Source organism: Engraulis encrasicolus, chromosome 7, assembly GCF_034702125.1.
Source record: "Engraulis encrasicolus isolate BLACKSEA-1 chromosome 7, IST_EnEncr_1.0, whole genome shotgun sequence".
Taxonomy (NCBI): domain Eukaryota; kingdom Metazoa; phylum Chordata; class Actinopteri; order Clupeiformes; family Engraulidae; genus Engraulis; species Engraulis encrasicolus.
In genome coordinates, this window is record NC_085863.1 from 12687051 (window position 1) to 12711326 (window position 24276).

Sequence of the window (24276 nt, forward strand, 5' to 3'; positions counted from 1 at the left end):
TCATCTCTTTTTTTTTAAAAAAGAAAGAAAAACATCGGTATCGGTTAATATCGGTCATCGGCGAAAACCACAATATCATAATTGGATATCGGTATCGGCCGAAATTTTTGACATCGTGCATCCCTAAAAAGTACTCCACTCTACTCTACTCTACTCTACTCTACTCTACTCTACTCTACTCTACAAAAACAACTACGAGTATCACCATGCCTTTGACCGCCCGACGGGCATCTCCCCGCACAGTGGACAAGACAGACTCAACCTCTGGAGGAGAGTTGCCACATTTAGACAGTGATGCCAATCGTGACTTCATTGCCCGTCTTGGCCTTATTGATCGCGTTACAAGAGACAACGTGTAAAATAATCTTTATTGCCGATAACATCACTGTGGTCTGAGGGGGAGTAAAAGCTCGATGTGTAGGACATGAGGGCAGATATAGAGACAACTTATAATGTTCTCAGGATGAGAAAACAGCTGTGTGGCTGCTGGGGCCTGTACTAAGAAGCTGGTTCAGGAGTAAACCAGGTTAAGTTAAGAGGTAAATCATCTAATAGAAGAGCCTGAAGTGCTCATTTCCTCAAGGAAATTGGGACTGTGGGCTCTTCTATTAGACGATTTACCTCTTAACTGAACCTGGTTTGATCCAGATTCTTAGAAAACCCCAATGGGAAGATGGAACCATAATAAACAGACACCGATAGGTAGTTGATGTACACATGCATTCCCTCCTCTGGGAATTGACGATTGAAGGCAAAAAAAAACCAAATCTCAAACATGTAAACAAATAGGCTATACATAATATGCACTATGTAAACAAAACCCAACATAGTGATAACAACAACACCATGGGTTTCCCGTTTGTAAACAATCACTGGTTGCGCAACCCTGGCTGTGCACTGTTCAACCTCTGATTGTTGGAAATGACTGTCACTCAAGAAATACGCTCACATGGTTGGCTGCTTAGCATCTTGCCCCTCCTCACATTGTGAATGTTTGTAAACAGTATGGCTGTAACAATATTGTATCGAACCGAGAAATCGTGATACACAGTCACGATACTGTATTGTGATACAAGGAGGCAGTATCGTGATACGTCCTTTTAAAGTTTTGGGTCATTTCATGTGAAATCATACACTTTGGGACCCGACCGATCCAGATTTCAATCATACTTGGTGTGCCTTTTTAGTAGCAAGGTAGCACCCCAGAACTGCATTGGTTTGAATCTGACACTAATATTAAGGGAGAAACAGACTAGGAAAGGTTCACATTTTAGGGTAGGACACTATACATTCAGCCTTGAATATATCAGTCAGTGTTAGTCACAAAAATATGCCTGTGGTATTGTTTGAAAGCTCTTTTCTGGCTCCACATATTACACAATCAGCTTGGAATACAACAACTCTCAGAATATGAATTATGATAAATTAAACATTGAATATCTAAAAAAACTATATTTTAAAATGGCCAGTTCCTTGTCCAAACGTAGCCGGCAATGTCATTAGCAACACCTCAAATGCTGGTGTTCGGTTCTTTATTCATTTCAGAGAGAATTTGACTCACAAATATGGCATCATACAGACCACTTACTAATAATATGGTAATACCATAGTAGCATCACATGACAAAACAAAAACAAAACAAAAATGGTCAGTTTCCATGGTCCCAGGTTTCAGAAACTAAGGCAGATGTCCATTTATACACACCAAATGATGATATGTGAATGTTTGAACATTCCTTCTCTGTGTACCTGTGTCATCTTCCCTTTACCGTACTTTAAAGAGATAATCAATGGCTACACTCTCATTTTGTACTCTACCAGTGCATTTGAAGCAGCAGCTGTGTCTTTTGTAGATAATGTATAAGTACGTCCCGTTGCAGTTAGGTTCCACTACCAGAAGCACATCCTGATGATCCATGACAACAAGTCTATCTGGTCTGAAGGGAAAAGTGAAGGATGGAGATGGTCCATGAGGATGCAGGAAGTTCAGTTTCACCTCTCCAGTGCTCGGCATACATTCCTCAACACATGCTAGCCACCAGTTGCCATCATATACAGCTACAACATACCCTTTGATGCTTGAAAATGTAACACATTCCTTACTGAGCTCACTCTTTCAACTCCTTCTCTGAATGCGGAAAATGGCCTAATGTCCATTGACAATGGGCAGAAGCTGTGTAGTTTTTGAGTACCTGGAATAGTTCTTGCAGATTCAAACCTCTTCAACAGGTTCTCAGCTTCATGATGGTGCATCTCTCTCAAGAACATCCATTGCCAGTTTGCCACAACAGAGATGTACCATCATGAAGCTGAGAACCCGTTGAAAAGGTTGGAATCTGCAAGAACTATTCAGGTACTCAAAAACTACACAGCTTCTGCCCATTGTCAATGGACACAGTGGAAGTTAGGCCATTTTCAGCATTCAGAGAAGGCAGAGTTGAAAGAGTGAGCTCAGTAAAGGAATGTGTTACATTTTCAAGCATCAAAGGGTATGTTGTAGCTGTACAGTATATGATGGCAACTGGTGGCTAGCATGTGTTGAGGAATGTATGCCGAACACTGGAGAGGTGAAACTGAACTTCCTGCATCCTCATGGACCATCTCCATCCTTCACTTTTCCCTTCAGACCAGATAGACTTGTCATGGATCATCAGGATGTGCTTCTGGTAGTGGAACCTAACTGCAACGGGACGTACTTATACATTATCTACAAAAGACACAGCTGCTGCTTCAAATGCACTGGTAGAGTACAAAATGAGAGTGTAGCCATTGATTATCTCTTTAAAGTACGGTAAAGGGAAGATGACACAGGTACACAGAGAAGGAATGTTCAAACATTCACATATCATCATTTGGTGAAATGGACATCTGCCTTAGTTTCTGAAACCTGGGACCATGGAAACTGACCATTTTTGTTTTGTTTTTGTTTTGTCATGTGATGCTACTATGGTATTACCATATTATTAGTAAGTGGTCTGTATGATGCCATATTTGTGAGTCAAATTCTCTCTGAAATGAATAAAGAACCGAACACCAGCATTTGAGGTGTTGCTAATGACATTGCCGGCTACGTTTGGGCAAGGAACTGGCCATTTTAAAATATAGTTTTTTTAGATATTCAATTTTTAATTTTTCAATGTATCATAATTCATATTCTGAGAGTTGTTGTATTCCAAGCTGATTGTGTAATATGTAGAGCCAGAAAAGAGCTTTCAAATAACACCACAGGCATCTTTTTGTGACTAACACTGACTGATATATTCAAGGCTGAATGTATAGTGTCCTACCCTCACATGTGAACCTTTCCTAGTCTGTTTCTCCCTTAATATTAGTGTCAGATTCAAACCAATGCAGTTCTGGGGTGCTACCTTGCTACTAAAAAGGCACACCAAGTATGATTGAAATCCGGGTCGGTCGGGTCCCAAAGTGTCTGATTTCACGTGAAATGACCCTTTTGTTACCCATTAGCCCAGAAAACAACCACATGATATGAAGTGATAGTGCTTCCAAGCTTCAAAATGTTCAACTTTTTAAATGTATTAGTAGCGTGTTGTCAGTTTTATTAATAGTTTTATTTTATAATGTTGGCTAATATGAAATCGTGGAGCCGTGGGTCATAAATCGTGATACGAACCGAATCGTGAGCTGAGTGTATCGTTACAGCCCCAGTAAACAGACAACCTATCTACAATCAGGGCTCTAAATTAACACCAGCCAACCGGCCAAATGCTGATGAAATTTCAGTTTGGCTGGTAGAGAAGACCAACTTAGTAGCCATTTTGGCCCATTAGTTTATGTGTGTTTGGCTAGTGAGATCTACCATCTACTAGTCATTTTGGCAGGTGTTGAAAAAAGTTAATTTAGGGCCCTACATACAATCAAACACAGCATTCTACTGTACACCCACACATCTCTCTCTCTCTCAAACACACACACACACACACACACACACACACACACACACACACACACACACACACACACACACACACACACACACACACACACACACACACACACACACACACACACACACACACACACACACAATTACATCACACACACCACAAACACTCCCCAATACATACTGGGTGGGTGCTGTGTAGTGCACAGAGTGCTACAGTACAACACACAATTTCTAAGTAGGTTTAAGGAGTCGAGGTGCAAACAGGCTTACGGCACCAGACTCACACAAAATCCTATTTAGAGATTATCCTCATGGTTTTAAGTGGGTTTAGCGGTTAGTGACACCTTTAATCTCAATCCCAACTCAGTTTCAGTTACGATCAGTGACATTTCCCCACAAACACTCTCATGGCCTAACTGCTAAAACGTTTCATGTTTTTAATAACTAGGCTAATGAACAAGCCTATGACAATTCCCATTCACTGTAGGTTAAGATCATTGATGTTAAGTGTAACGGAGGCTAACTACAAATGAACTTCTTGAGAGTGAAACGCCTTCAATTTTTAATAAAAAGAAGTACAGTTGCCTTCAACTTAATACTGACACAAGTTGAGTTCACCCAAGTAAACAGCCAGTAGACAAGAGAAGAAGTTGCCAAGTTGAGCCAGTCCTATACAGGCTACGTCTTCTCCTGGCATTGCACATGCACAAGGAAAGATCCTGAGACTGCGGTCATGACAGATCAAACAGTAGGCCACTACACTACACTGGGCAGTTATCGGTAAGCGGTTAGGGCGTCAGACTTGAAGCCCAAAGGCTGCCGGTTCAACTCCCGACCCGCCAGGTTGGTGGGGGGAGTAATCAATCAACCAGTGCTCTCCCCCATCCTCGCCCATGACTGAGGTAACCCTGAGCATGGTACCGTCACGCGCACTGCTCCCTTGGGGCGCCACTGGGGGCTGCCCCCTTGCACGGGTGAGACATAAATGCAATTTCATTGTGTGCAGTGTTCACTTGTGTGCTGTGGAGTGCTGTGTCACAATGACACTGGGAGTTGGAGTTTCCCAATGGGTTTTCTTTCCCACTACACTCAATGGGAAGCTTAAGAACAAGCCCCATGAGCCCGTATTGGCAAGCTGTCTGTGTGTGCTTTCGGCATCAAGTTAACACACACACACTTAATCACAGTCAGTACAATTAGCAACTAGTGGTGTCCATAACAACAAGAGGATAAGACTGAGAGGCTGAGAGACAGAACACTGGACTTGACTCTGGACCACTGTGCAGCATCTAAAAGGTATCTAAAAGGTCCAAAAATATATAATTTTTAAAAAGTGGTAAGGGCATGTCCCCACCACCCACACCTAAAATGAACGCCAATGTCTACAGTAGTTCAGCTGTAACCTAAACCAGGTTAAGTTAACCTAGTGGTAGTGGCCGTAAATCTCCTAATAGAAGAGCCTGCATGATGATGAGCCTGTCATCGTTTTTCTCAAGTTAACAATGGGTATTTCTCAAAACCTACTCTGCACACTTCCAAGTGTGCTCAGCCTAATTAGTCACACCCAGTGATTGGATACTCCATAGAGTTCACCAAATAGTATCCAATCACTGGGCATGACTAATTAGGCTGAGCACACTTGGAAGTGTGCAGACTAGGTTTTGAGAAATACCCATTGCCTTCAGCCGTGCCTCTATTAGCAGGTTTACCACTTCCTGTAGGTTTATCTTAACCAGGTTTCATCAATTCAACATGTTCCCCCGAATACGAAACAGGAGACTGTTAATCCGGGCGGCACCATGTAACTAACTTCACCTGACTTCAGACTTGGAGCGTCACGTCTGAGCTGACGTTCTAGGAAAGCATCAACAATGATGGGTAGTTAGGTGGCTGAATATTTATTTGCTAGGCACTAAAACAATGAGTTGTGGTTAGTGTTCGGAGATGTGAATAGGAAAATAACTAGGCTATTCCAAGATGGCTGCAGGGCCAAAAACAAACAATACTAATCAAGTCAAAATACTCCACATTGTTACATACCAGAAGAAAGCTGAGATAGGCCCAGAGAGAGAGAGAGAGAGAGAGAGAGAGAGAGAGAGAGAGAGAGAGAGAGAGAGTGAGAGAGTGTGTGTGTGTGTGTGTGTGTGTGTGTGTGTGTGTGTGTGTGTGTGTGTGTGTGTGTGTGTGTGTGTGTGTGTGTGTGTGTGTGTGTGTGTGTGTGTGTGTTTTCTCTTCATGCTGGAGAGAGAACATTCAGAGTAGCTTGCTGATTTCATGAACAGTAAACCAGTGACTTATTGTAACAGCTGCAAGGTTTGGCAAACTTCAATTATAACTTGCAACGTGACTGATACGCTACCCTCCCCTCCCCTCTCCTCTCCTTTTCCCAAGAAGCCAAATCCCATTGCCTCTGCCCAGACTACATCCAAGACCATGACCGAGTTGAGTGTCTGGGGTGTGCTCTGAGACAATTCTATCAGAACATCAGAAACTAAAATGACCATCATAACACTGGTACTACAGTGACAGTAAGTTACTGTAATTGACCGAGCATGTGGATGTGAAGTATAAAAAAAACTAATATTCTGCTGACATAACATTGGAGTTCATGACATGCTGATGACAGCGTTTAGAGTTGGCAGTGGTAAAGTGAAATGCCAATCACGGTGCTTCAATATCATAAAGAAGAAGTAGTCTTACATGAATCAGTCTTACAGGGCCATTGTTTACATTTTAGGATGTGTACATAGAATCAGCTGTTTGCTGCTGCAATGAACACTGGCGACATGGTATTCTTGACAAAACGCACAGGTAAAATTCACTCTCGTAGTGCATTTAGTTGATCCGCTCCACAAATGCAGAGAATCTAGAAGTCAAGAACACCAGTCAGACCCAGGAGTTGAGGGTTTGTCTACAGAGCTAGCTGCAGCCCGTGGCTCCATGCAAACTGACAGCTAACAGTGACAACGACAGTGCAGTACATCCGTAATACTAAACCAGAATGAAATGCTTTACATTGCACATCTTTCACATGTCCATTTAGCACCTAGGTGGCTGACCAGGGGACGGGAGGTTGTGTAGCTAGCTAGCCGAACATCTGAGCTCTGCTGATGCTGTGTGGGTATCTCAGAGTGCCGAATGTCTTGCTGGAGATCTCAATAGTTCCCGTTTAACATCGTCGAACAGATAAAGTCAACAATTTTAGCACGTAGGTTTTGCATAAACTGTTGTTAAGTCATTTTGTCTTGTCGGCTAGGTTTCAGAATGCCTATAGGTCTTGTCCTTTGGGAAGAACTAACGTTAGCAAGCCCCGTTGTTTTGCCTGATGCAGTCCTCCTGCACAGGAGTGGTGCTGGGCAAACGAGCTATCAAATCGCAATCCGCAATCCTAGCATATCGAAACAGAGACTACCTCACTGTGTCCAACTCCGGCGATGTCACAAATGCAGCAAGACCCTGCAACGTGTAATATAACCTATCGGTATCAAAGACACGGTAGTATTTCCAAAGGATCTCGTAGGTTATACATACCTGCTCGTCAAATCTATTAATTACGGCCTGAACCCATTCTACGGGTTTATGTGCAGCCATGGCGGGCCAAGACGCAGCCGCGACGGGCTTCTGCTTATCCCCCCGTGAATTGTGTATTTCTTCAGAACGGCGAGTGGTAAATCCTCAAATACATATAAAATAGCCGATAGGTGGGGGCGGTTTGTTATTCTCCCGTTTCTCAATCAGAGGCACCACCACGCCGCCATGACAGTGCCGGAAGTTTAAATCCTCCTTCCCAAGCAGCGACACACAGCAGTGAGGCTGCTGTGATGGACAACTACTGCGCCTGCGTTACCTCACAACTGGTGTATGCGGCGTAGTCTACAACAGAATGAATAGAGTGGATGTGTGTTTTCATTCATGTTAATTATGTCCTTTGTTGAAGTTGCTACTTCTCGTGATGTTGTGTTCAGACCCAGAGAGACTGCGACGTGATCATGTAAATACTGCACATTTTAGAAGTAGCACATAAAACCCTGATATGTGTGTGAGTGACAAAGTTACTTAGGCCTTCTCTAGGGCACTCTGACACTTGTCATAGAACTGTCATAAAACTGACTAATAGGTCAACTTCTGTAGGCCTACATTTTCGGTGACTCATTGTTATAGGCCTCCGTTTTATTCTGCTATTCTGTAGCCTACGATTCCTGACAATCATTGTTGTCATGATAAATAGTATGACCAGCCTATTAACAAGAAAAATAAAGTGGAGATATTATGTTTTTTGTTTTTTTTAAGTTAAGTGTTAGTTCATTCGGTAAGACGGGGCATGGCCCAGAAAAAATCCCACTGTCAATCAGCCTATGAGATCATTTCCTCATCACATGCCACAGAATGCATTCAATTCAGTCGGTCTGCCCTGCCCAGTTCATAAGCCCCAATGTGTGTGTAATGTGATGCCTCCATTGGCACAGGAAGTGTTTTAAATTGACATCACAACTATGTCACATTATTTATGTATTTATTTAGTCTTTTAGTCTTTATTAGTGACAGGTCAGTGTGTGAGAGAAGAAACGATTGGAGAGAGAGACAAGGAAGGATTGGCAAATGACCCGGGCTAGAATTGGTAGCCTGGGTCGCCAGCACATTAGCCCATTGCCCTACCATTACAGCCACGTTAGGGCCCAACTAATGACACATTATTAATAACATGTTAAAGGTGCTGTAGGAGATCTTGGAAAAAACGGTTCCAGCAAGCTATATTTTGAAAAAACACAACCTTCACAACACACTGTGCCTCTCCCTTCAGCTCCACCCCTCGAAACCACGCCTTCAAAACACATGAACACGCATGCTGTCTGGCGAGGTGTTCGGGTGTTTCCGGAGGTGTTTCTGGAGGTGTCACTGGAGGTGTCCAAGCACTTGCACTACCCTTCTTGATACCACAACAGTGACACTTTGGACGAAATGTTGACCTCAGAGGTGAGGACACAATGTACAAAGTCATCCATACAGTATAGAACTCATATTTACAAAAAAAGTAGCTCCCAGTATGAGTAACAGTAAAATGTAACTGAAAAGAAAATAAAGGTCCGCAACACTGTTAAATGCTCCCAAAAGATTTATTGGCACCAATAAATCTTTTGGGAGCATTTAACAGTGTTGCGGACCTTTATTTTCTTTTCAGTTATCTTACGTTTGGTCCAGCACCTGTGCCACTGATGTGCGCGCATTCTTTGACTTTCTGATTAACAGTAAAATGTACCCAGTAGACATGGACCGAACGGACAAGTCAGATGGATTTGATTTGATACCTTTTATTCATTGATTGAACTTTTTTCCATGAATGTGATTCCATTAATTACTATGAATACTAATGCACGTCACATTTAAATGTACAACATTTGAGCTCCAGGGCCAGACTCAGAAAAGAAGCAATTACTACTCAGTCACTATTTGTTTGTTGGCAGATTGGCAGAATCTATTCATTCTTTTGTGTGAAACACTATCAGATAATTATATAATTTGTCATGAATACAAACAGGGTAACAGAATCAAAACCGATTGTAGGCTTTTTTTCTGTAAAATATCATTCCTTTTAGAAAGTCACCGACTATGTTTTTAAGGAAGTTAACGTCCACCTACCTACCTAATTTGCTCACGGTCTTATCTAAAGAACTAAACATACAATGCCCCCTGGTGGCATAGACATTGAAAAAAAATCTGAAAAGGCAATCTGTGCACACTAGTAAACTTCTTTCTCTAAAGCAGGGGTGGGGAACCTATGTCTCGAGGGCCGTTGCGGCCCTTGAGGCTGTTTTATCTGGCCCCCAATGTAATTTTAATGTTATGCAGCTTCACATGAAATATGACATATTTTGTAATGGAATCTTAGAAAATACATTTGCAATAAAATTCAGTTATATTCAGGGGACCAAGACAATGTGGGGTCTGTTTCAAAGGTGGCTGCCTTCAATATAAGCCTAAAGTGCAGGGGGAAATCCTAATTTGTGTTCATAATACGGCCCTCGGAGGACTTTTACGACCCTTGGATGAATTTGAAGTGGCCCCTCGAATTAAAAAGGTTCCCCACCCCCTGCTCTAAAGGAACCATATGCATACTTTGTACTTTGATGGTTGTGCATTAGAGTTGCACTGAGGACAAGCTAACATCCCCTATCACCTCCAGAATGTCCGTCTCCTCGTGGTTACTATGACGATGGTTGAAAGTGAACATCTGGATGCCGTTGACGACGATCCTGTAGCACGCCACGTCACACACGAACATCACCTAGGAGAGAGAGAGAGTGAGGGAGAGAGAGATGCTGTTATGTTACAATACAAGACAGTCATTTTAACCATAATTGTAAAATGTGTTTCATGAGTTGTGATGTGGTAATTAGGGGGCCTGAGCTGATGCCTCTTGTGGCGATCTTACAAGGACCAGGGCGAGGCCATCAGGCAAAAACATTTATGGCCAGAAATCAGGATTGTCTAGTATACTCAGCGAGATCCCAAGACCAACTTAGTAGCCATTACTGAAGGGGTTCCCAAACTTTTCCAACTTGGGACCAAACTTGGAACTTGGAAAGTTTCACAAATGTTTTTATGTCAATGTTTTTATTTTTGTGTGGGTGGCTGTGGGTGTGTGTGTTGGGTGTGGATGGCTGCAGGGAACTTGCCATGTTTTTATGTGTATTTTCATATGTTTTTGATGTTTTCACATATACTTATTCTATTTTAGCCTATTTTATTTTATTTTATTATAGTGTTTATATCCTGTTAATTAGCCTAAGGCTAACTGGTGTAATGCATGACAACATTTCTGTTTTAATTGTACATTGTCCCTATAATAAACTGAATTGAATTGAATTGAATTGAATTGAATTGAATTGAATATTTGGGACCCCCTTTGACCCAATAAACCATAAAACTCAAATGATCAAATATCCAACAGCAGCACACAAATATCATTTAGAATTTTAGAAAAGGATTCCAGGGCCCACTTTGACTGCCTTCAAGGCCCACGAATCGCCCCCAGCCCACAATTTCAGAATCACTGCTGTAAGGCCACAGACACAGAAGCAGCCTGTCCTACCGTAAAGGGTTGTCCACAGTGGAAGGGCATCCCCCCAGACCTCTCCTCCGGGCCCCAGCTGTTATTCAGGAGACTATTGCGGACCACAGTGTTCTCCTGGAACCTGGGATTGAAGTGGAGCACTATGCCGTCGTTGCAGCGCAGGTTGATGGTGAACCTGGAAGTGGAGTGAGATCGTGAGTGTAGGGTTAGTGGAGTGAGATGGTGAATGTAGGGTTGGCGGCGAAACGGCAGCGTCGGGTCCCTGGGAGCTTGCCTGTGTGACGACCCTGCAGGCCCCCTCCTGGTGCTAGCTAGCCAGTGCACGGGCAAGGCTGGTGCCAGGTGGGTGCCAGGTGAGTGCACCTGGGCAGTGCACTGCTTAAAAGGTGGAGCTGTGCTCCAGGAGGCACTCCTAGGCCGTGTGTGCGAACACACGGCCGGTCTCGCTCTACTCTCTCACTTTCTGTTCTGTCTGTCTCCCCTTTGTGTTGTCTCCATTTTTGTGTTGCGGCTTGTCACGAGCCAGGTCGTAACACCTGTGATATATCCTCTCTCTCTCTCTTTTTAAATGAAATTTGACAGGGCAGGGTCATCTTCTCAACCCCTTAAGGCACTGTATAATGGCAATGATCAAGTCGTAATGTATTACTAAAGGCCCCGTGCACTGTCATAGTAGTGTAGTACTAGTCAACTTTCAATGTCTATTACAGCGTGCCACAGGAGGTACGGTGTGCATTAAGGGGCTACTGTGATCCGTCCCTTTCCCTGGCTCCTTCTTCACACACAGTGCCAGTTACTTAGTATGTAGTGACATTATGATTAATAAAAGACTGCTGAATAACATCATTGACATTACCTTTGGCAGACACTTTTGTCCAAAGCGACTTAGAGTTATTTTAAGCGCATGGTATGAGTTACAGTCCCTGGAGCAGAGTTAGGTACCTTGCTCAAGGGCACCTCAGCCATGGAGTGAGACAGGGAGTGGAAGGGATTCAGACCGGCAACCCTCCGATCTAAAGCCCATCTCCTTAACCACTAGGCCAGTGGTTCTTAACCTTTTTTTCTTAACGCACCCCCTTCCCTGTGCCGAAGACAAGCCGCGCACCCCCTACCCAAACTTCTACACGTGTATTCACACTAAAGAAATGTTTAAGTGACTAATTACAATGATTCTTGCTTGAGCCATTAATCAATACCGTAATGACTTTAAAATTGGGACCAAAATGTGTTTTAATTTGCTTTACATTTCGTGCAATTATTATATTTGCAAGCCGAATTTTGGTCACAGCCTCAACTCAAACAAAATTCCGTGCACGCCCTGAAATCTCTGGCGCACCCACAGGGGGTGCCCGCACCCCAGGTTAAGAACCACTGAACTAGGCCACGGCTGCCCTTACGTAATGAACAGTATTTGCATGACATACCAGAGTTGGTGACCTCAACTGAGACCTCATGCCTGACCACCGTACTGTACATGCAGCCGTCTCCTAGTGGTTCACGAGATGGACTTCAGATCACAGGGTTGTCGGTTCAAATCCCACCCTTCCTTCCACTCCCTAATCTCACTCCATGGCTGAGGTGCCCTTGAGCAAGGCACCTAGCTGCTCCAGGGACTGTAACTAATACCCTGTGCTTAAACCTATCAGCTGCGTGTTATGCAATAATAATAATAATGTAATGTAATAACATTACTGTACAGCACTCCCTCACTTGTCGGCTTGCTGGTTTGGAATGCCCTGGATGGTGATGCTCTTCCCAGGGTACAGGCCTCCTTGAAGAACCGTCTTGTATGGGACAGCCTTTGACAATTTCAGAAAACAATTAATAGATTAGATACATAAGCAAATGATTGTTTGTGAACTTTGAACTGAATTTGTTGCCTTGACCCATTTTAGCCTGATGCTGCGTATACGCTGTTTGACCTTGCTTCACCTTTGTGTCTTGTTTAGTGTGCGAACCTGCTCCAACCGTATACCTTCTTTTGGGTCCACCCACCTAGTTATTTATCGTAACATCTAGAGCGCAACAATACCCTTACCTCCTGACCTAGGCGCATGGACATAGCCTAGAGATGTTGCATTCAGGCTCTTGAGATTTTAGGGGTTTTATATTATTATTAAAAATGTGGGTATGTTAGAGCTGTATGAACACATTCTGGTGCAAGATGGGGGTCTTGGCTTTTGAATGCAACTTATTTTATGCGCTTGTGTGCTTTGGAGGCTGAGATATTTAGGTTTCAATAGGCTGGGGGCACCTTCTCCCAAAAAGGGCTCAGGCATTTAGCAGGCATGTTTTGCAGGTGCCTTAGGCTAAAATGGGTTAAGCTATGATATAAATCCATAAACATCAGTGTTCAAGTGTGTGCAACTCTTACATAAGTCGGTGAAGGGGTGTAAGGTGGTGGTGCCTGGAGAGACAAACAAGGCCTTGTCATAATTTCACACACTTTTATGACATCGCGTCATCAGAACATCACACACTTTTACAACATAGCAGCGTGATAATAAAATGACACACCTTTACAACATAGTAGCATAGTAATAACATCCCATCCCAACAAATCCTGGTCATCAGGGCTTGACATTAACTTTTCACCCACTGGCCACTGTGGCTAGTGGTTTTCCCAAGTCACTAGCCATGCAGGTATTCCACTAGCCACAGATTTTATATTGTTTTTTTCTTTCTCATGAATGCGTACGTCTAACCTCAAAAGATGAGATGCTAAAGCAAGATGAGTGCATAACTTTCTACATGGAAGTACGTCAAGCAGATAGGAACGGAGTTAGAGCTTTTTCTTGAACTTAAATACAAACAATTGATACACGAGGGGCAAAAAACGGAATATAGGCTATGATGCATATGTCACACTAAGGAATAAGCTGCCTGCCAAATTGGCTAGTGAGACTGAAATTGTTACTAGCCACATAGCCGGTTGGCAGGTGCCAGTGTCAAGCCCTGCTGATCATAACGCCACATAGGCTACTTTGACACCGTAGCACTGGTACAAAGGCTGCTTCACATCTAGTTATAAGCAACTACAGTGGTGGTTAAAACCACCCTGATCTAGTTGAACAAACTATCCCCCTGACATGGTGACATGGTTTCAACTTTGTAACATCATACTGCTAGTTTTGCAATTACATCTGTACAGTAAGAGTACTTCGACTTCTACCTCATACAACTCTGCCTCAGAGCACGTGTCAAGAAGGGAAATGTCCACAGGGGGTGCTGATGTTCACCTTATTCCAGAGTCGTATATTAGTATCTTAATATATGGCTCTGCCTTATTTACTCCCGCTAGTATCCTCAGCTACTGTCTTCCTGTTCCTAACCCTAACCCTCAGGTGCACTGTGTGGAATGGTGGCCAGAGTGGTATTGCAACTATGCTGCTCATTGAAACTGTGCTGCCTATTGCCAAATGTTATACTTTCATGAATATTTACTAGGTAATAAACCAATATTTACTAGTATGACCACAGTACAGCTTCACAGCAAAAAATGCTTATTTTTGGAAATTCAAAATGGCAGATATCCCCCTTGTCATGTAAGAAAATGTAAAATTTGTGAATGGGCAGCCTGAATTCTGCAAATAAACTACTAAAAATATTACACAGTGCACTTTTAAGTTCACTCTTTAGCACTTCGAACACGAGTCTAAAGGCTGTTGGGCAAAAATGTAGTTCTGACCTCCTCCAAGATACTTCTGTTTCTGTCACCATTAGCGGTGCGTTTATTTCTTTGTTTACGTAAAGAAGAAAACTTTAAAAGTTCTGAATTTATCATTTTGATTGTTTTTAATAACATGTAAGTATTCTGCCTGCTTCTAGGTGATTCATTTTTCGTGATAATTTGTTATTCATTTTTTGTGGTGCCAAAATAAATCTCTTAAAGTCTTATTATAACTCACCGATCGTGGGGTTGCTTGGTTGAAGTGCTGCCTGTTGAGGTGCTGTTTGTGGGAGTGTTGTCTCCCCCTACCCTGATAACACATTACAATTTATTTGCCATATGCTATCTAAGCTGAGACATTGTAAGCCTATTTATATTACGTTGGTGTTCAATCTAAACGGTGAACTTATACAAAAGGGTTAAGCACGTTTAAAAAGCAATACCCACTCTAGGATGATGTGGTCTTGGAGCAAACGAACCCTGAGGAGCAAACGAACCCTGAGGAGCAAACGAACCCTGAAAATCAAAGAACAAACAGATTGTTTGAAAGTTTCTAAGATAAACCTAAGCTATGCCTAAGCATGGCTATCACAATATAACTTATTGAGAAAACTCTTCTTTTTTTCTTTTCGGCATCTGGGGATGAGTAGCCCACTTTGATGTGGTAGTCGATCAATACTTACAGTCACAGGATGACAGACAGCCGCTTGATGAGGCGCACTCTGAGCATTTGGAGGCTGAAAAGGAAGCATAATTACTGTAATCAACCAACACCTGACCAAATAGCCAAAGCATACCAGGACACATGTCCATAACTACCATTGAGGACACAGAGGTCATGTCCTCTGTATTTTTTTTCAGGAATATAAAATGTATCTGTGATGAAAATCGATACATGATCAACAATGATAAATTCAGTCTGTATACGCCACTCCCAATTATCCTTAAGGCAGTGAAAAAAAACCCTTAAGAATTTGACTGAAGCATTCTATATGTACAATATGCAGCACAGGTAAGGGGTAATTGACGACACAGTGTGCGTATAACAGGAAAAATAATGCACACCTAGGTGGTGATGCGGCCACGACGCGAAGCGCACACCGTGAAGTCAATTATCCCGCTTATACCACGGTTGCCACACTGTCTGAAATTTATTTGAGGCATTATTTCGATGCTTTAATGGCTAAAACAAAGGTTTTCTGTGAACTACTTCCTTCCGCCACAAGAAGCTTCTTTTCATAACTTTCTGGCGAACTGCCGTTGCTAATTCTAAATTGAAGGTTGCTATGGCCAAGACACCGTTGTTAGTTCTATCGCATTCGGTTGTCAAGTCAAGAGCCAGTCGTTAATTCTATCGCATTTGGTTGTCAAGTCAGTCGCCTCAATGTTCTACCCATCTGATATATGGGTGCATCTGACTTGCCCACTAGATTATGCTACAGTTGGCATGACTCCTACAAATGTACAGATCTCAATAGATTAAAAAAATACCCCGCGCGTCTTGGCGACATTCTAAATGCCTCGCCTCGCCATTAACTTCATCAAAACAGGCACCTCGTCAATCTGCTCTTCTCCCATAGGAAACTCCCCTTGATTTATTTTCCACTGCGTTCCCATAGTTAGGCCTATTGATCCGAAAATACCCCATACTTTTCACAACTTACGCTACTCTCTCAACTGATAAATGCTACAACCACAGGAAACATCTCCTCTGGTGGGGAAGAAACGCCCACGTGAAACGGGTGTCAATTTGCGCAGGGAATCTCTCTCTCTCTCTCTCTCTCTCTCTCTCTCTCTCTCTCTCACAAAGTTGACAGAGTGATGGTCAGTTGGGAGAAATAAACATGTTTGAAATTTGATTAGGCCTACTAAATTTTGCTCCAGATTCACTATACATTGCTGGTGTTTCCAGACGTGCGATGCGACATGTGTCAATTCAGCACGTAATGCTTGCAACTTTTTTGTGTGTAATTTATGAACGTGCGTGCCTTGGCGCATTGATACACTGGAGTTATGCGGTCAGAAAAGTGACCTAATAGTGGGACTACTTCAGGTGTGCATCCAGTGGTGTAGTCTACTTTTTTATGGTGGGTATACTGTATATTTGAGAATTTTATGAAGTGGGTATACTGTATATATTTGTGCTATTCAAAACAATGGATCAATCAATTTTAAGTGGGTATACTGAAATCCCTGAAATTTAGAAGTGGGTATACACCGTATACCCGCGTTCTACGTAGACTACACCACTGTGTGCATCTATAGACAGTTAATCAACACCCAATCTAGCGCGTCACAATGGGAGATTCCAGACTGCCGTGGTACAGCAGGCAGTATTTGACCCCGGTATTTGAAAATGCCTAGTTACGGCCCTGCCAGGACATACTCCTCTGAATGTTTTTGTTAAAATGTGTATAAATTTAATGTACATATGAAACCTAATCACTGTGTGTAGTGCACTGTGTATTAGAAACAGTGGTTACCGCAAAATTCTGAACAACAACAGTCATTGGTGGGGCTGTGCGAGTCGGCACTGCACTTTGAACCGGCTGCTGTAAACAAACACAAATGACACAACCTTCACTTTATCATCACGCCCTTCAGTGTTTGTTTTTCCCCACAGAGACACACCACACATTGTCAACGGAAACATAAAGCCCATTGGGAAACTCCAACTCCCATTGTCATTGTGACACAGCACTCCACAGCACACAAGTGAACACTGCACACTGCACACAACGATATTGCATTTATGCCTCACCCGTGCAAGGGGGCAGCCCTCAGTGGCGCCCCATGGGGAGCAGTGCGGTGGGACGGTACCATGCTCAGGGTACCTCAGTCATGGAGGAGAGCACTGGTTGATTACTCCCCCCACCAACCTGGCGGGTCGGGAGTCGAACCGACAACCTCTGGGATGCAAGTCTGACGCCCTAACCGCTCACCCATGACTGCCCTAACATTTCCCAGTTCAAGTTAAATATGCAGTAGGAAAACACAACAATTAAGATTTTCTTTTACTTAAAACATGTAAAAGTTTAATCTTTTACCTAACATGTTTCGACGATATACTTCTGTTAAGTAAAATAAAATCTTCAGTGTTGAGTTAAACAGTTAGACAAAATGAACGTAATACATACAGTAGGAAAACGGTCAATGATGAATATGTTCATGCACTTAATGCTTATTGATACTTTGAGCAGCCTAAAAAGCAGCCCAGTGGGTAGAGTAACCGCAGAAATACACCAGCGGCGATCTGAACGAGTCGAGCGACGGAAGTAATTGACTTTGTATTGAGTCGAGAGACAAAAGCGATTCTGGAGACTAGAGCGATTTGCGCGACGAGCGCGACAATTTGAAGTTGAAATCTTTTCAACTTTCTATGACGCGGTTCGGCGACAAGCCGCGACAGCCAATGACTGTATAGAGGTCAGTGACCACAGCCAATGGGAATGCTTGAATGCTTTGCCTTCTGCCTGTACGGACATACTCTTGTCTCCTCAATCGCTTGTATCGCTTGTTGCTACACTCTGTCGCTTGAATCGCATCGCCGCTGGTGTATTTCTACGGTAAGGGTTTGATGTCCACCCATAGGCTACTTACAGCTGGGGGCTGAATGGTCACAGAGTGGATCTCTACTCCCCCATTGATGAAGATGTTTTCCACTCTGGATGCAGGGAAGCGGTGTTTGTAGTCATGGAAATGGACCCCATTCACAACTATCTGGGAAACACAAGACATGCAGTTCTCAGCTATTATTTCGGTATAAGACGTTAAGACCCATACTGTTAATGCGTAGTTGTCTGTACAGCAAAACTAACAAGTTAGGCCAGAAAGTTGCAGCAACGAAAATGTCAAAGAGGCAAAACGAGAATACTAGTCCTTTGCTAAAGATGAGAGAACAGGTGCTCTAGTCCTATTCAGTGTTTGCTGAAAAAAGTTCATAACATGACTTAATCGAGATTTTTCAGAAACAAATTAAGGATTATAAAAGAAGCTCTACATGGTAAAGGATTATGGCACAAGCAAATACAGCTAATAAACAATATAGAAGTGATACTCATAAATAGCTTGTGCATGAGCTCTATACAGTACAGTGATAAGTGCAGTGATTACAGTATAGAACAGTGATTAGTACCGCGATTACATTATTCTCTAGGCTTGAATACATAAATTACTGTTGGTAGGCCTACTTTGATGAAGTCATACAATAACCCAGTGGTTCTCAAACTTTTGCCATCATTCCCCCCTCAGAGGGTCTGAATGCTCTCTCAATCAAACCAGTCTGCAACCACCATTAAGAAATCAACATGGCTACCTTAAACCTTAAACTTAAACCTTAAACCAGGAACACAATTGCCAGTATAATTAGAGAACTGCCAACAGTAACCTTATTTAGTAAACAGTTCAAATTATGGCTACTCGATTATCAATGCTGTCAACATAATCTTACATAGTTAGTACTGGCAGCTGTTTTTTTTTTTATTTTATTTTTTTTACTTATTTGGGTATTGTATTTTGTATTGTTTATTTTAAAATGTGTGAAATATCTCTGACTTTGACTATCTTTGAAGAATCTTAGCCTCGTGGCTATAATCTTGTATATTTAGCATTTTTGTTTAAATGCTGGTAATATATGCTGTCCCTTTGTTAAATAAATAAACTTGAAGCTTGAAACCCAAACTGCAGCAACCATGACACCAACCAACCAGCCAGCCAGCCAGTCAACCGACCAGCCAGCCAGCCAGCAAACCAGTCCGGCCGGCTGCCAGCCAGGCTGCCAGCCAGAGAGCCAGAGTGCCAGCATAATGTTGTGCCATGCATTGTTGCATGGGTGCTGTGAGGGGAGGAGGTGTTACAAATTCTAAGGGCCCGACAGCACTGACAGGTCCCCTGAACGGATGCTGATCACATCATTTGTCATTTTGGGGGCCCTGATAAAGGGAAGAAAGGAGTCGCACACTGGAGCTGGATGCAGAATCAAAAAATGTATTAAACAAAGCCGAAAAAATGTAAATAAAACCGACAGACAGGGGATTTTGGGGGCCCAAAATCTGAATCTATGTGAGCCCCAACATTTTAGCGGCGCCCCTGCAATGTTGTGCCAAGTTATATTCTAACTATAGTATTTAGAATCACCATAAAATGTGGTAGTAAAACCATGGTTACTGCATTAAAACCATGGTCGATTTTCGTAAGGGTAGAGTAATCATGACATACCATGGTAGAACCATGTTACTACATAAAAAACACAGTAATACCATAGTAAGCCATAGTACAATTATGGTAGATTCAGAGTACTTAGCAGGGCTTTTTCTAGGATTTTTTGGCATGAGGGAGCATCAAGGCAGGTTGCGGGGGGCGGGGGGGTGAAGGGGGGAATTTACTAGGGGCGGTCAAAAAAGTAATTTATATATATTAAAAAAAGAAGTATGAGGGTGCACCCGCGGAGGTAAGAGGGCGGAGCGCCCCTATTTCCCCATTCAGAAAAAGCCCTGCAGTATAATCATGAAACCATGGTAAATGGTAAAACCATGGTAAATCTACTAATACCATAATAAACCATGGTCCATTTTGTAGGGTTTCTATTATATTCTATTCTATTCGATAATATGAGAATAAGTTCTCTTCTAACCGTGTATACGTCGGGTTTGACCATGAAGACGACGGTGAAGGCACTGCCGTGGGGGAGGGGATTGGGGTGTTTGTATTCCTCGTCGCCCCAGACGGACTTCTGGAGGGTGTTACACACCACGTAGTTCATCAGCCAGCTGTAGCGCGGGTTGAAGTGCAGCGCTCGGTCTTCACCGCACATAAAGTCCACCTGGAACCTAGTGACATATACAAGAAGAAAACCATAACACAGTAAGAAATAGCAGTCATCCGTGTGGAAACACTGGTACAAATGTCTTTTATACAGTGTAAGTGTGTTTCAGTTTCAGAAAGTGGACTTTGAGTCTGGTAATAAAGTTGATGATGAAATAGCAGTGTTTACAATTATCCAACTATCTCGTTCTGCTTTGATGATTGCTGCTCACACAGAGACACATTTCTTTTTTTAAAGTGTTGTACATAACTAAACATTTGGCCAACAAGATAAGGTCTTTTGTTGTGCCAACGGCTCCTGTTTGTGTGTGTGTGTGTGTGTGTGTGTGTGTGTGTGTGTGTGTGTGTGTGTGTGTGTGTGTGTGTGTGTGTGTGTGTGTGTGTGTGTGTGTGTGTGTGTGTGTGTGTGTGTGTGTGTGTGCATGTATACACCTTATCCCGAATACAGAGGCTTCCCATAGAACGCTGTCGCTGATATCCAGGCTACACGCATTTGAAGAGAATTCTATAACGGCCAAGAATGTAGACTGGGATATAACGCTCTGTGCTCATATAAACACCTTATCCCGAATATGATCATAACCGGGATATGCCTCATATTTGGGATACTGAACTGCATATAAACACACTCATTGTTTCTGAGCTCCAGAAAAATCGGGAACTCCTCCCACTTTGTCGGGAAGCAAACAACCAGTAGCAAACAAAGGGAGGCGGGTCAACCATTGGGAACTGCTAATTGTTATGCTCTTGTTCAGACCAAATTCTGAAGAGATTTGAAAGGCGATGATAATGAGGCTACATTCACATTAGGGTGCCACTCCTTCAGCTAGTTATACACATATCACAGGCTCGATAAGAGAAGTGTCCATACCTTTGCGCCCCAGGCTGCACTTTCCCAGTGATGGTGATGTCCGTTCCATCCCGAAGGCCACCCTTGATGGCACCAGTGAATGGGATTCTCTGCAGAGTACAATTCCAGCTTTGTCACATTTGCAACCATGAGCGTGCACAGATAGGGATGAGCTAAAGGTCCTGGCCCTTTTACATTACTGGACCAAAAGTGTCCTATTGAAAGTTTGTTTATTTTTTGTTTAATAATGTAGTAATACGCTTATAGTCCAGTAAGGAAGTTTCACATGTCCCCCCTGACCTCACATACAAGAGCAACTGCCCCCCAAAATGTCTGTGATGCACGCCATTGTTTGCAACCATACATTACTATCCCACATATATGGAGAGAAAACTAATGGGAACGTTTTGCAAACCAAGCCTGTGCATGCTCAGGCATACTACAACAGAAAACTGTTGCGTGGACTGAGATATGGCAACACGGAAAACAGAAGGGCACCAGGAACTATGCCAGGATGTGTGTGCCAATGGGGTCTAGGAGTCCTATCAGTGCAAACTGCAAATAAAAAAAAATGTATATATACTGATTGCTGAAGTGAACACACCAAAGGGACCATGTTGGAAATAAGTGTTTACGCTTTTACATGTTATCCATTGGATACCTTTTGTCTTCCTATATCCACAAATAAACCAAACCAAAAGGATAAGAATTTCTACACTGAAGCGGAGAATTGTAGATTTTGTTATTGGCTATTATCAGGTTCTACATAACTGCCAACCTGCGAGCATGACAGACCACTGCTCTGCTTTGCATGAAACCTGCGTGCTACTCACTTTGAACTGGTCAACGAAAACACGTTCTACCTCGTGCCCTGCACTATTTGGTATGCATTCTGCACAATATTCTACCTCTATTTTATTACCATTATACAGGGCAGAAAAACAACTTAGCAACACATCAATATACTTCATACAAAATGCAAGACGTACTCACCGGGTTGTTGAAAGATTGTTGCTGCATTATTCGCGTGTGAGACGTTTACACTTCTAGACGAGTAATGGGAGTTGGCTATATCCGGGTTATACCTGTGGGTTATGTGGTGCGCACTTTGTTCTGCCGTCTGCTGGTGCGTGAAGTACCAACCGAGGAAGACTAGGATCAGTTTCGTTTTCCTGGCATCCGCTGATTTTATGACTTCATCATGTCTAAATAGAGCAGTTATTGTCTGCATCATCTGGTCCACTCTAACATTAAGGATGCGTAAAAGCACCAAAAACAGCAACTCCATGCCTCACTGGAAATATTCCTTTACATTTCTACAGCATTTTCAGCATTTACCTTTTGCTTTAATCATAAAATACCTTACAGCTAATGGAAATAAAATAACCAGGACCAGAACGTGATTGTATTTCCTTTACTGGCATAGAAATTAGTCTTTTTTAGAGACAGTGCGCTCAACTCCCAACTGCTTCTTACAAGGTCTTCGGTGCGAGCAAACAGCAAAGACGCTGAAGAAGGCTTGGGCCGAAACATCTGTCTGTCTGCCATGCTAACCCATTAAGATTGAACTGCAAGAATTTCATCCGGGAGTGCGGCTTTTTTTTACTAAACATGCATAGAAATTAAACATGATCCTCAATATCTTTGGTCACAAAATTAGCAGGCTGGTGTACAAATAGTCGTATATGTACTAGGCTATTTTACATTACATTACATTGCACTTAGCTGACACTTTCATTTAGTCAAAGCGACTTACAACTATTATTTGTCAGGGTATTGGTTACAGTCCCTGGAGCAATGTGGAGTTAGGTGCCTTGCTCAAGGGCACTTCATCCATGGATGGAGATGTAGGGAGAGATCAGGTGGGATTCGAACCTGCCACCCCTAGATTGGAAGATCAACTCTCTTACCACTAGGCCATGGCTGCCCCCCACTAGGCCACGGCTGCCCCATTTACGAAAGACATACCAACCAAAAACTGTAAGCAATTAAATAATCAATCAATGATTGTGGGAAGGAGTGAGGGATGGACAGAAGAGGAGTCTGAGGCCTTCTCACATGACAAGCGTTGTTTATTGTTTCTCAATATGAATACAGAAAAAGTGTACAGAATGGCAGCCACATGCAATACAAATATATGTCATTGTGACAAAGCCCTCCACAGCACACAACGAAATTGCATTTTATGCCTCTCCCGTGCAAGGGGGCAGCCCCCAATGGCGCCCCAAGGGAGCAGTGCGGCGGGACGGTACCATGCCCAGGGTACCTCAGTCATGGAGGAAGACGATATGGGGAAAGCACGGTTAATTACTCCTATTATTAACCTATTACATTCATTATTTTGTGTGAAAGACTATAGGACAACTATATTCATTGGCATGAATACAAACAGGTGTTGAAGGAAAGGATTGTGCAAATCCTAGGAAAAGGTGCAGGACGAAGGCCAGTAGTTTTCAAAGTGAGAAGTCCGCACATTTAAAGTCCTTTTTGTCGCATTTTATCATTTCAAGGCTGCCATAAAATAATAACATACAACAAAAAGGATTTTAAGTGTGCAGAAAAATGAATACAAACAGGGTAACAGAAGCAAAACAGATTTTTCTGTAAAATAACATTCCTGTTAGAGTCACCGACTACAGTTAACGTCCAGATAACTAGCACATTCTTATCTAAAGCAGTGTTTCCCAACCAGGGGTACGTGTACCACTAGGGGTACGCGAGCACACTTCAGGGGGTACTTGGAAAAATGTATGTATGTTTAGTTCTTTAGATCAGTGTTTCCCAACCTTTTTTGTCCTGCGTACCCTCTAAGCCATTTTGTCATATGATGAGTACCCCCTCACCCTCACACATGCTCTGTTCCTCTATCCCAATGTGACTACACTCAATAAATTTGCTATTATTACATTTTTCCGCGTACCCCCTGAGGTGTGCTCGCGTACCCCTAGTGGTACT

General features: G+C 42.7%; 2 protein-coding genes across 3 annotated transcripts in view; both read right to left on the minus strand.

Moving 5' to 3' along the window:
- Window positions 1-7721, minus strand: part of nf1b (neurofibromin 1b) — a 193838-nt gene extending 186117 nt beyond the window's left edge. The window contains exon 1 of the mRNA XM_063202868.1: window positions 7438-7721. Within this exon, the coding sequence (XP_063058938.1) occupies window positions 7438-7497 (60 nt within the window). The 5' untranslated portion in view covers window positions 7498-7721. The remainder of the gene's footprint in view (window positions 1-7437) is intronic.
- Window positions 7722-9205: 1484 nt separating this feature from the next.
- On the minus strand, window positions 9206-22407 carry LOC134452468 (galectin-9-like). 2 transcript variants are annotated; one of them, XM_063202870.1, is made up of 12 exons: window positions 22315-22407; window positions 21343-21431; window positions 20281-20476; window positions 18249-18368; window positions 17132-17200; window positions 15332-15385; window positions 15096-15146; window positions 14887-14958; window positions 13353-13385; window positions 12689-12777; window positions 10997-11153; window positions 9206-10189 (listed from the first exon to the last, which is right to left on the minus strand). In XM_063202870.1, the coding sequence occupies exons 1-12, from the start codon at window positions 22339-22341 to the stop codon at window positions 10043-10045; spliced, it is 1104 nt and encodes a 367-aa protein (XP_063058940.1). In that variant the 5' UTR covers window positions 22342-22407; the 3' UTR covers window positions 9206-10042. The 2 variants fall into 2 exon arrangements, with proteins under 2 accessions (XP_063058940.1, XP_063058939.1); XM_063202869.1 differs by having other exon boundaries at window positions 15096-15164.
- Window positions 22408-24276: the final 1869 nt, after the last annotated feature.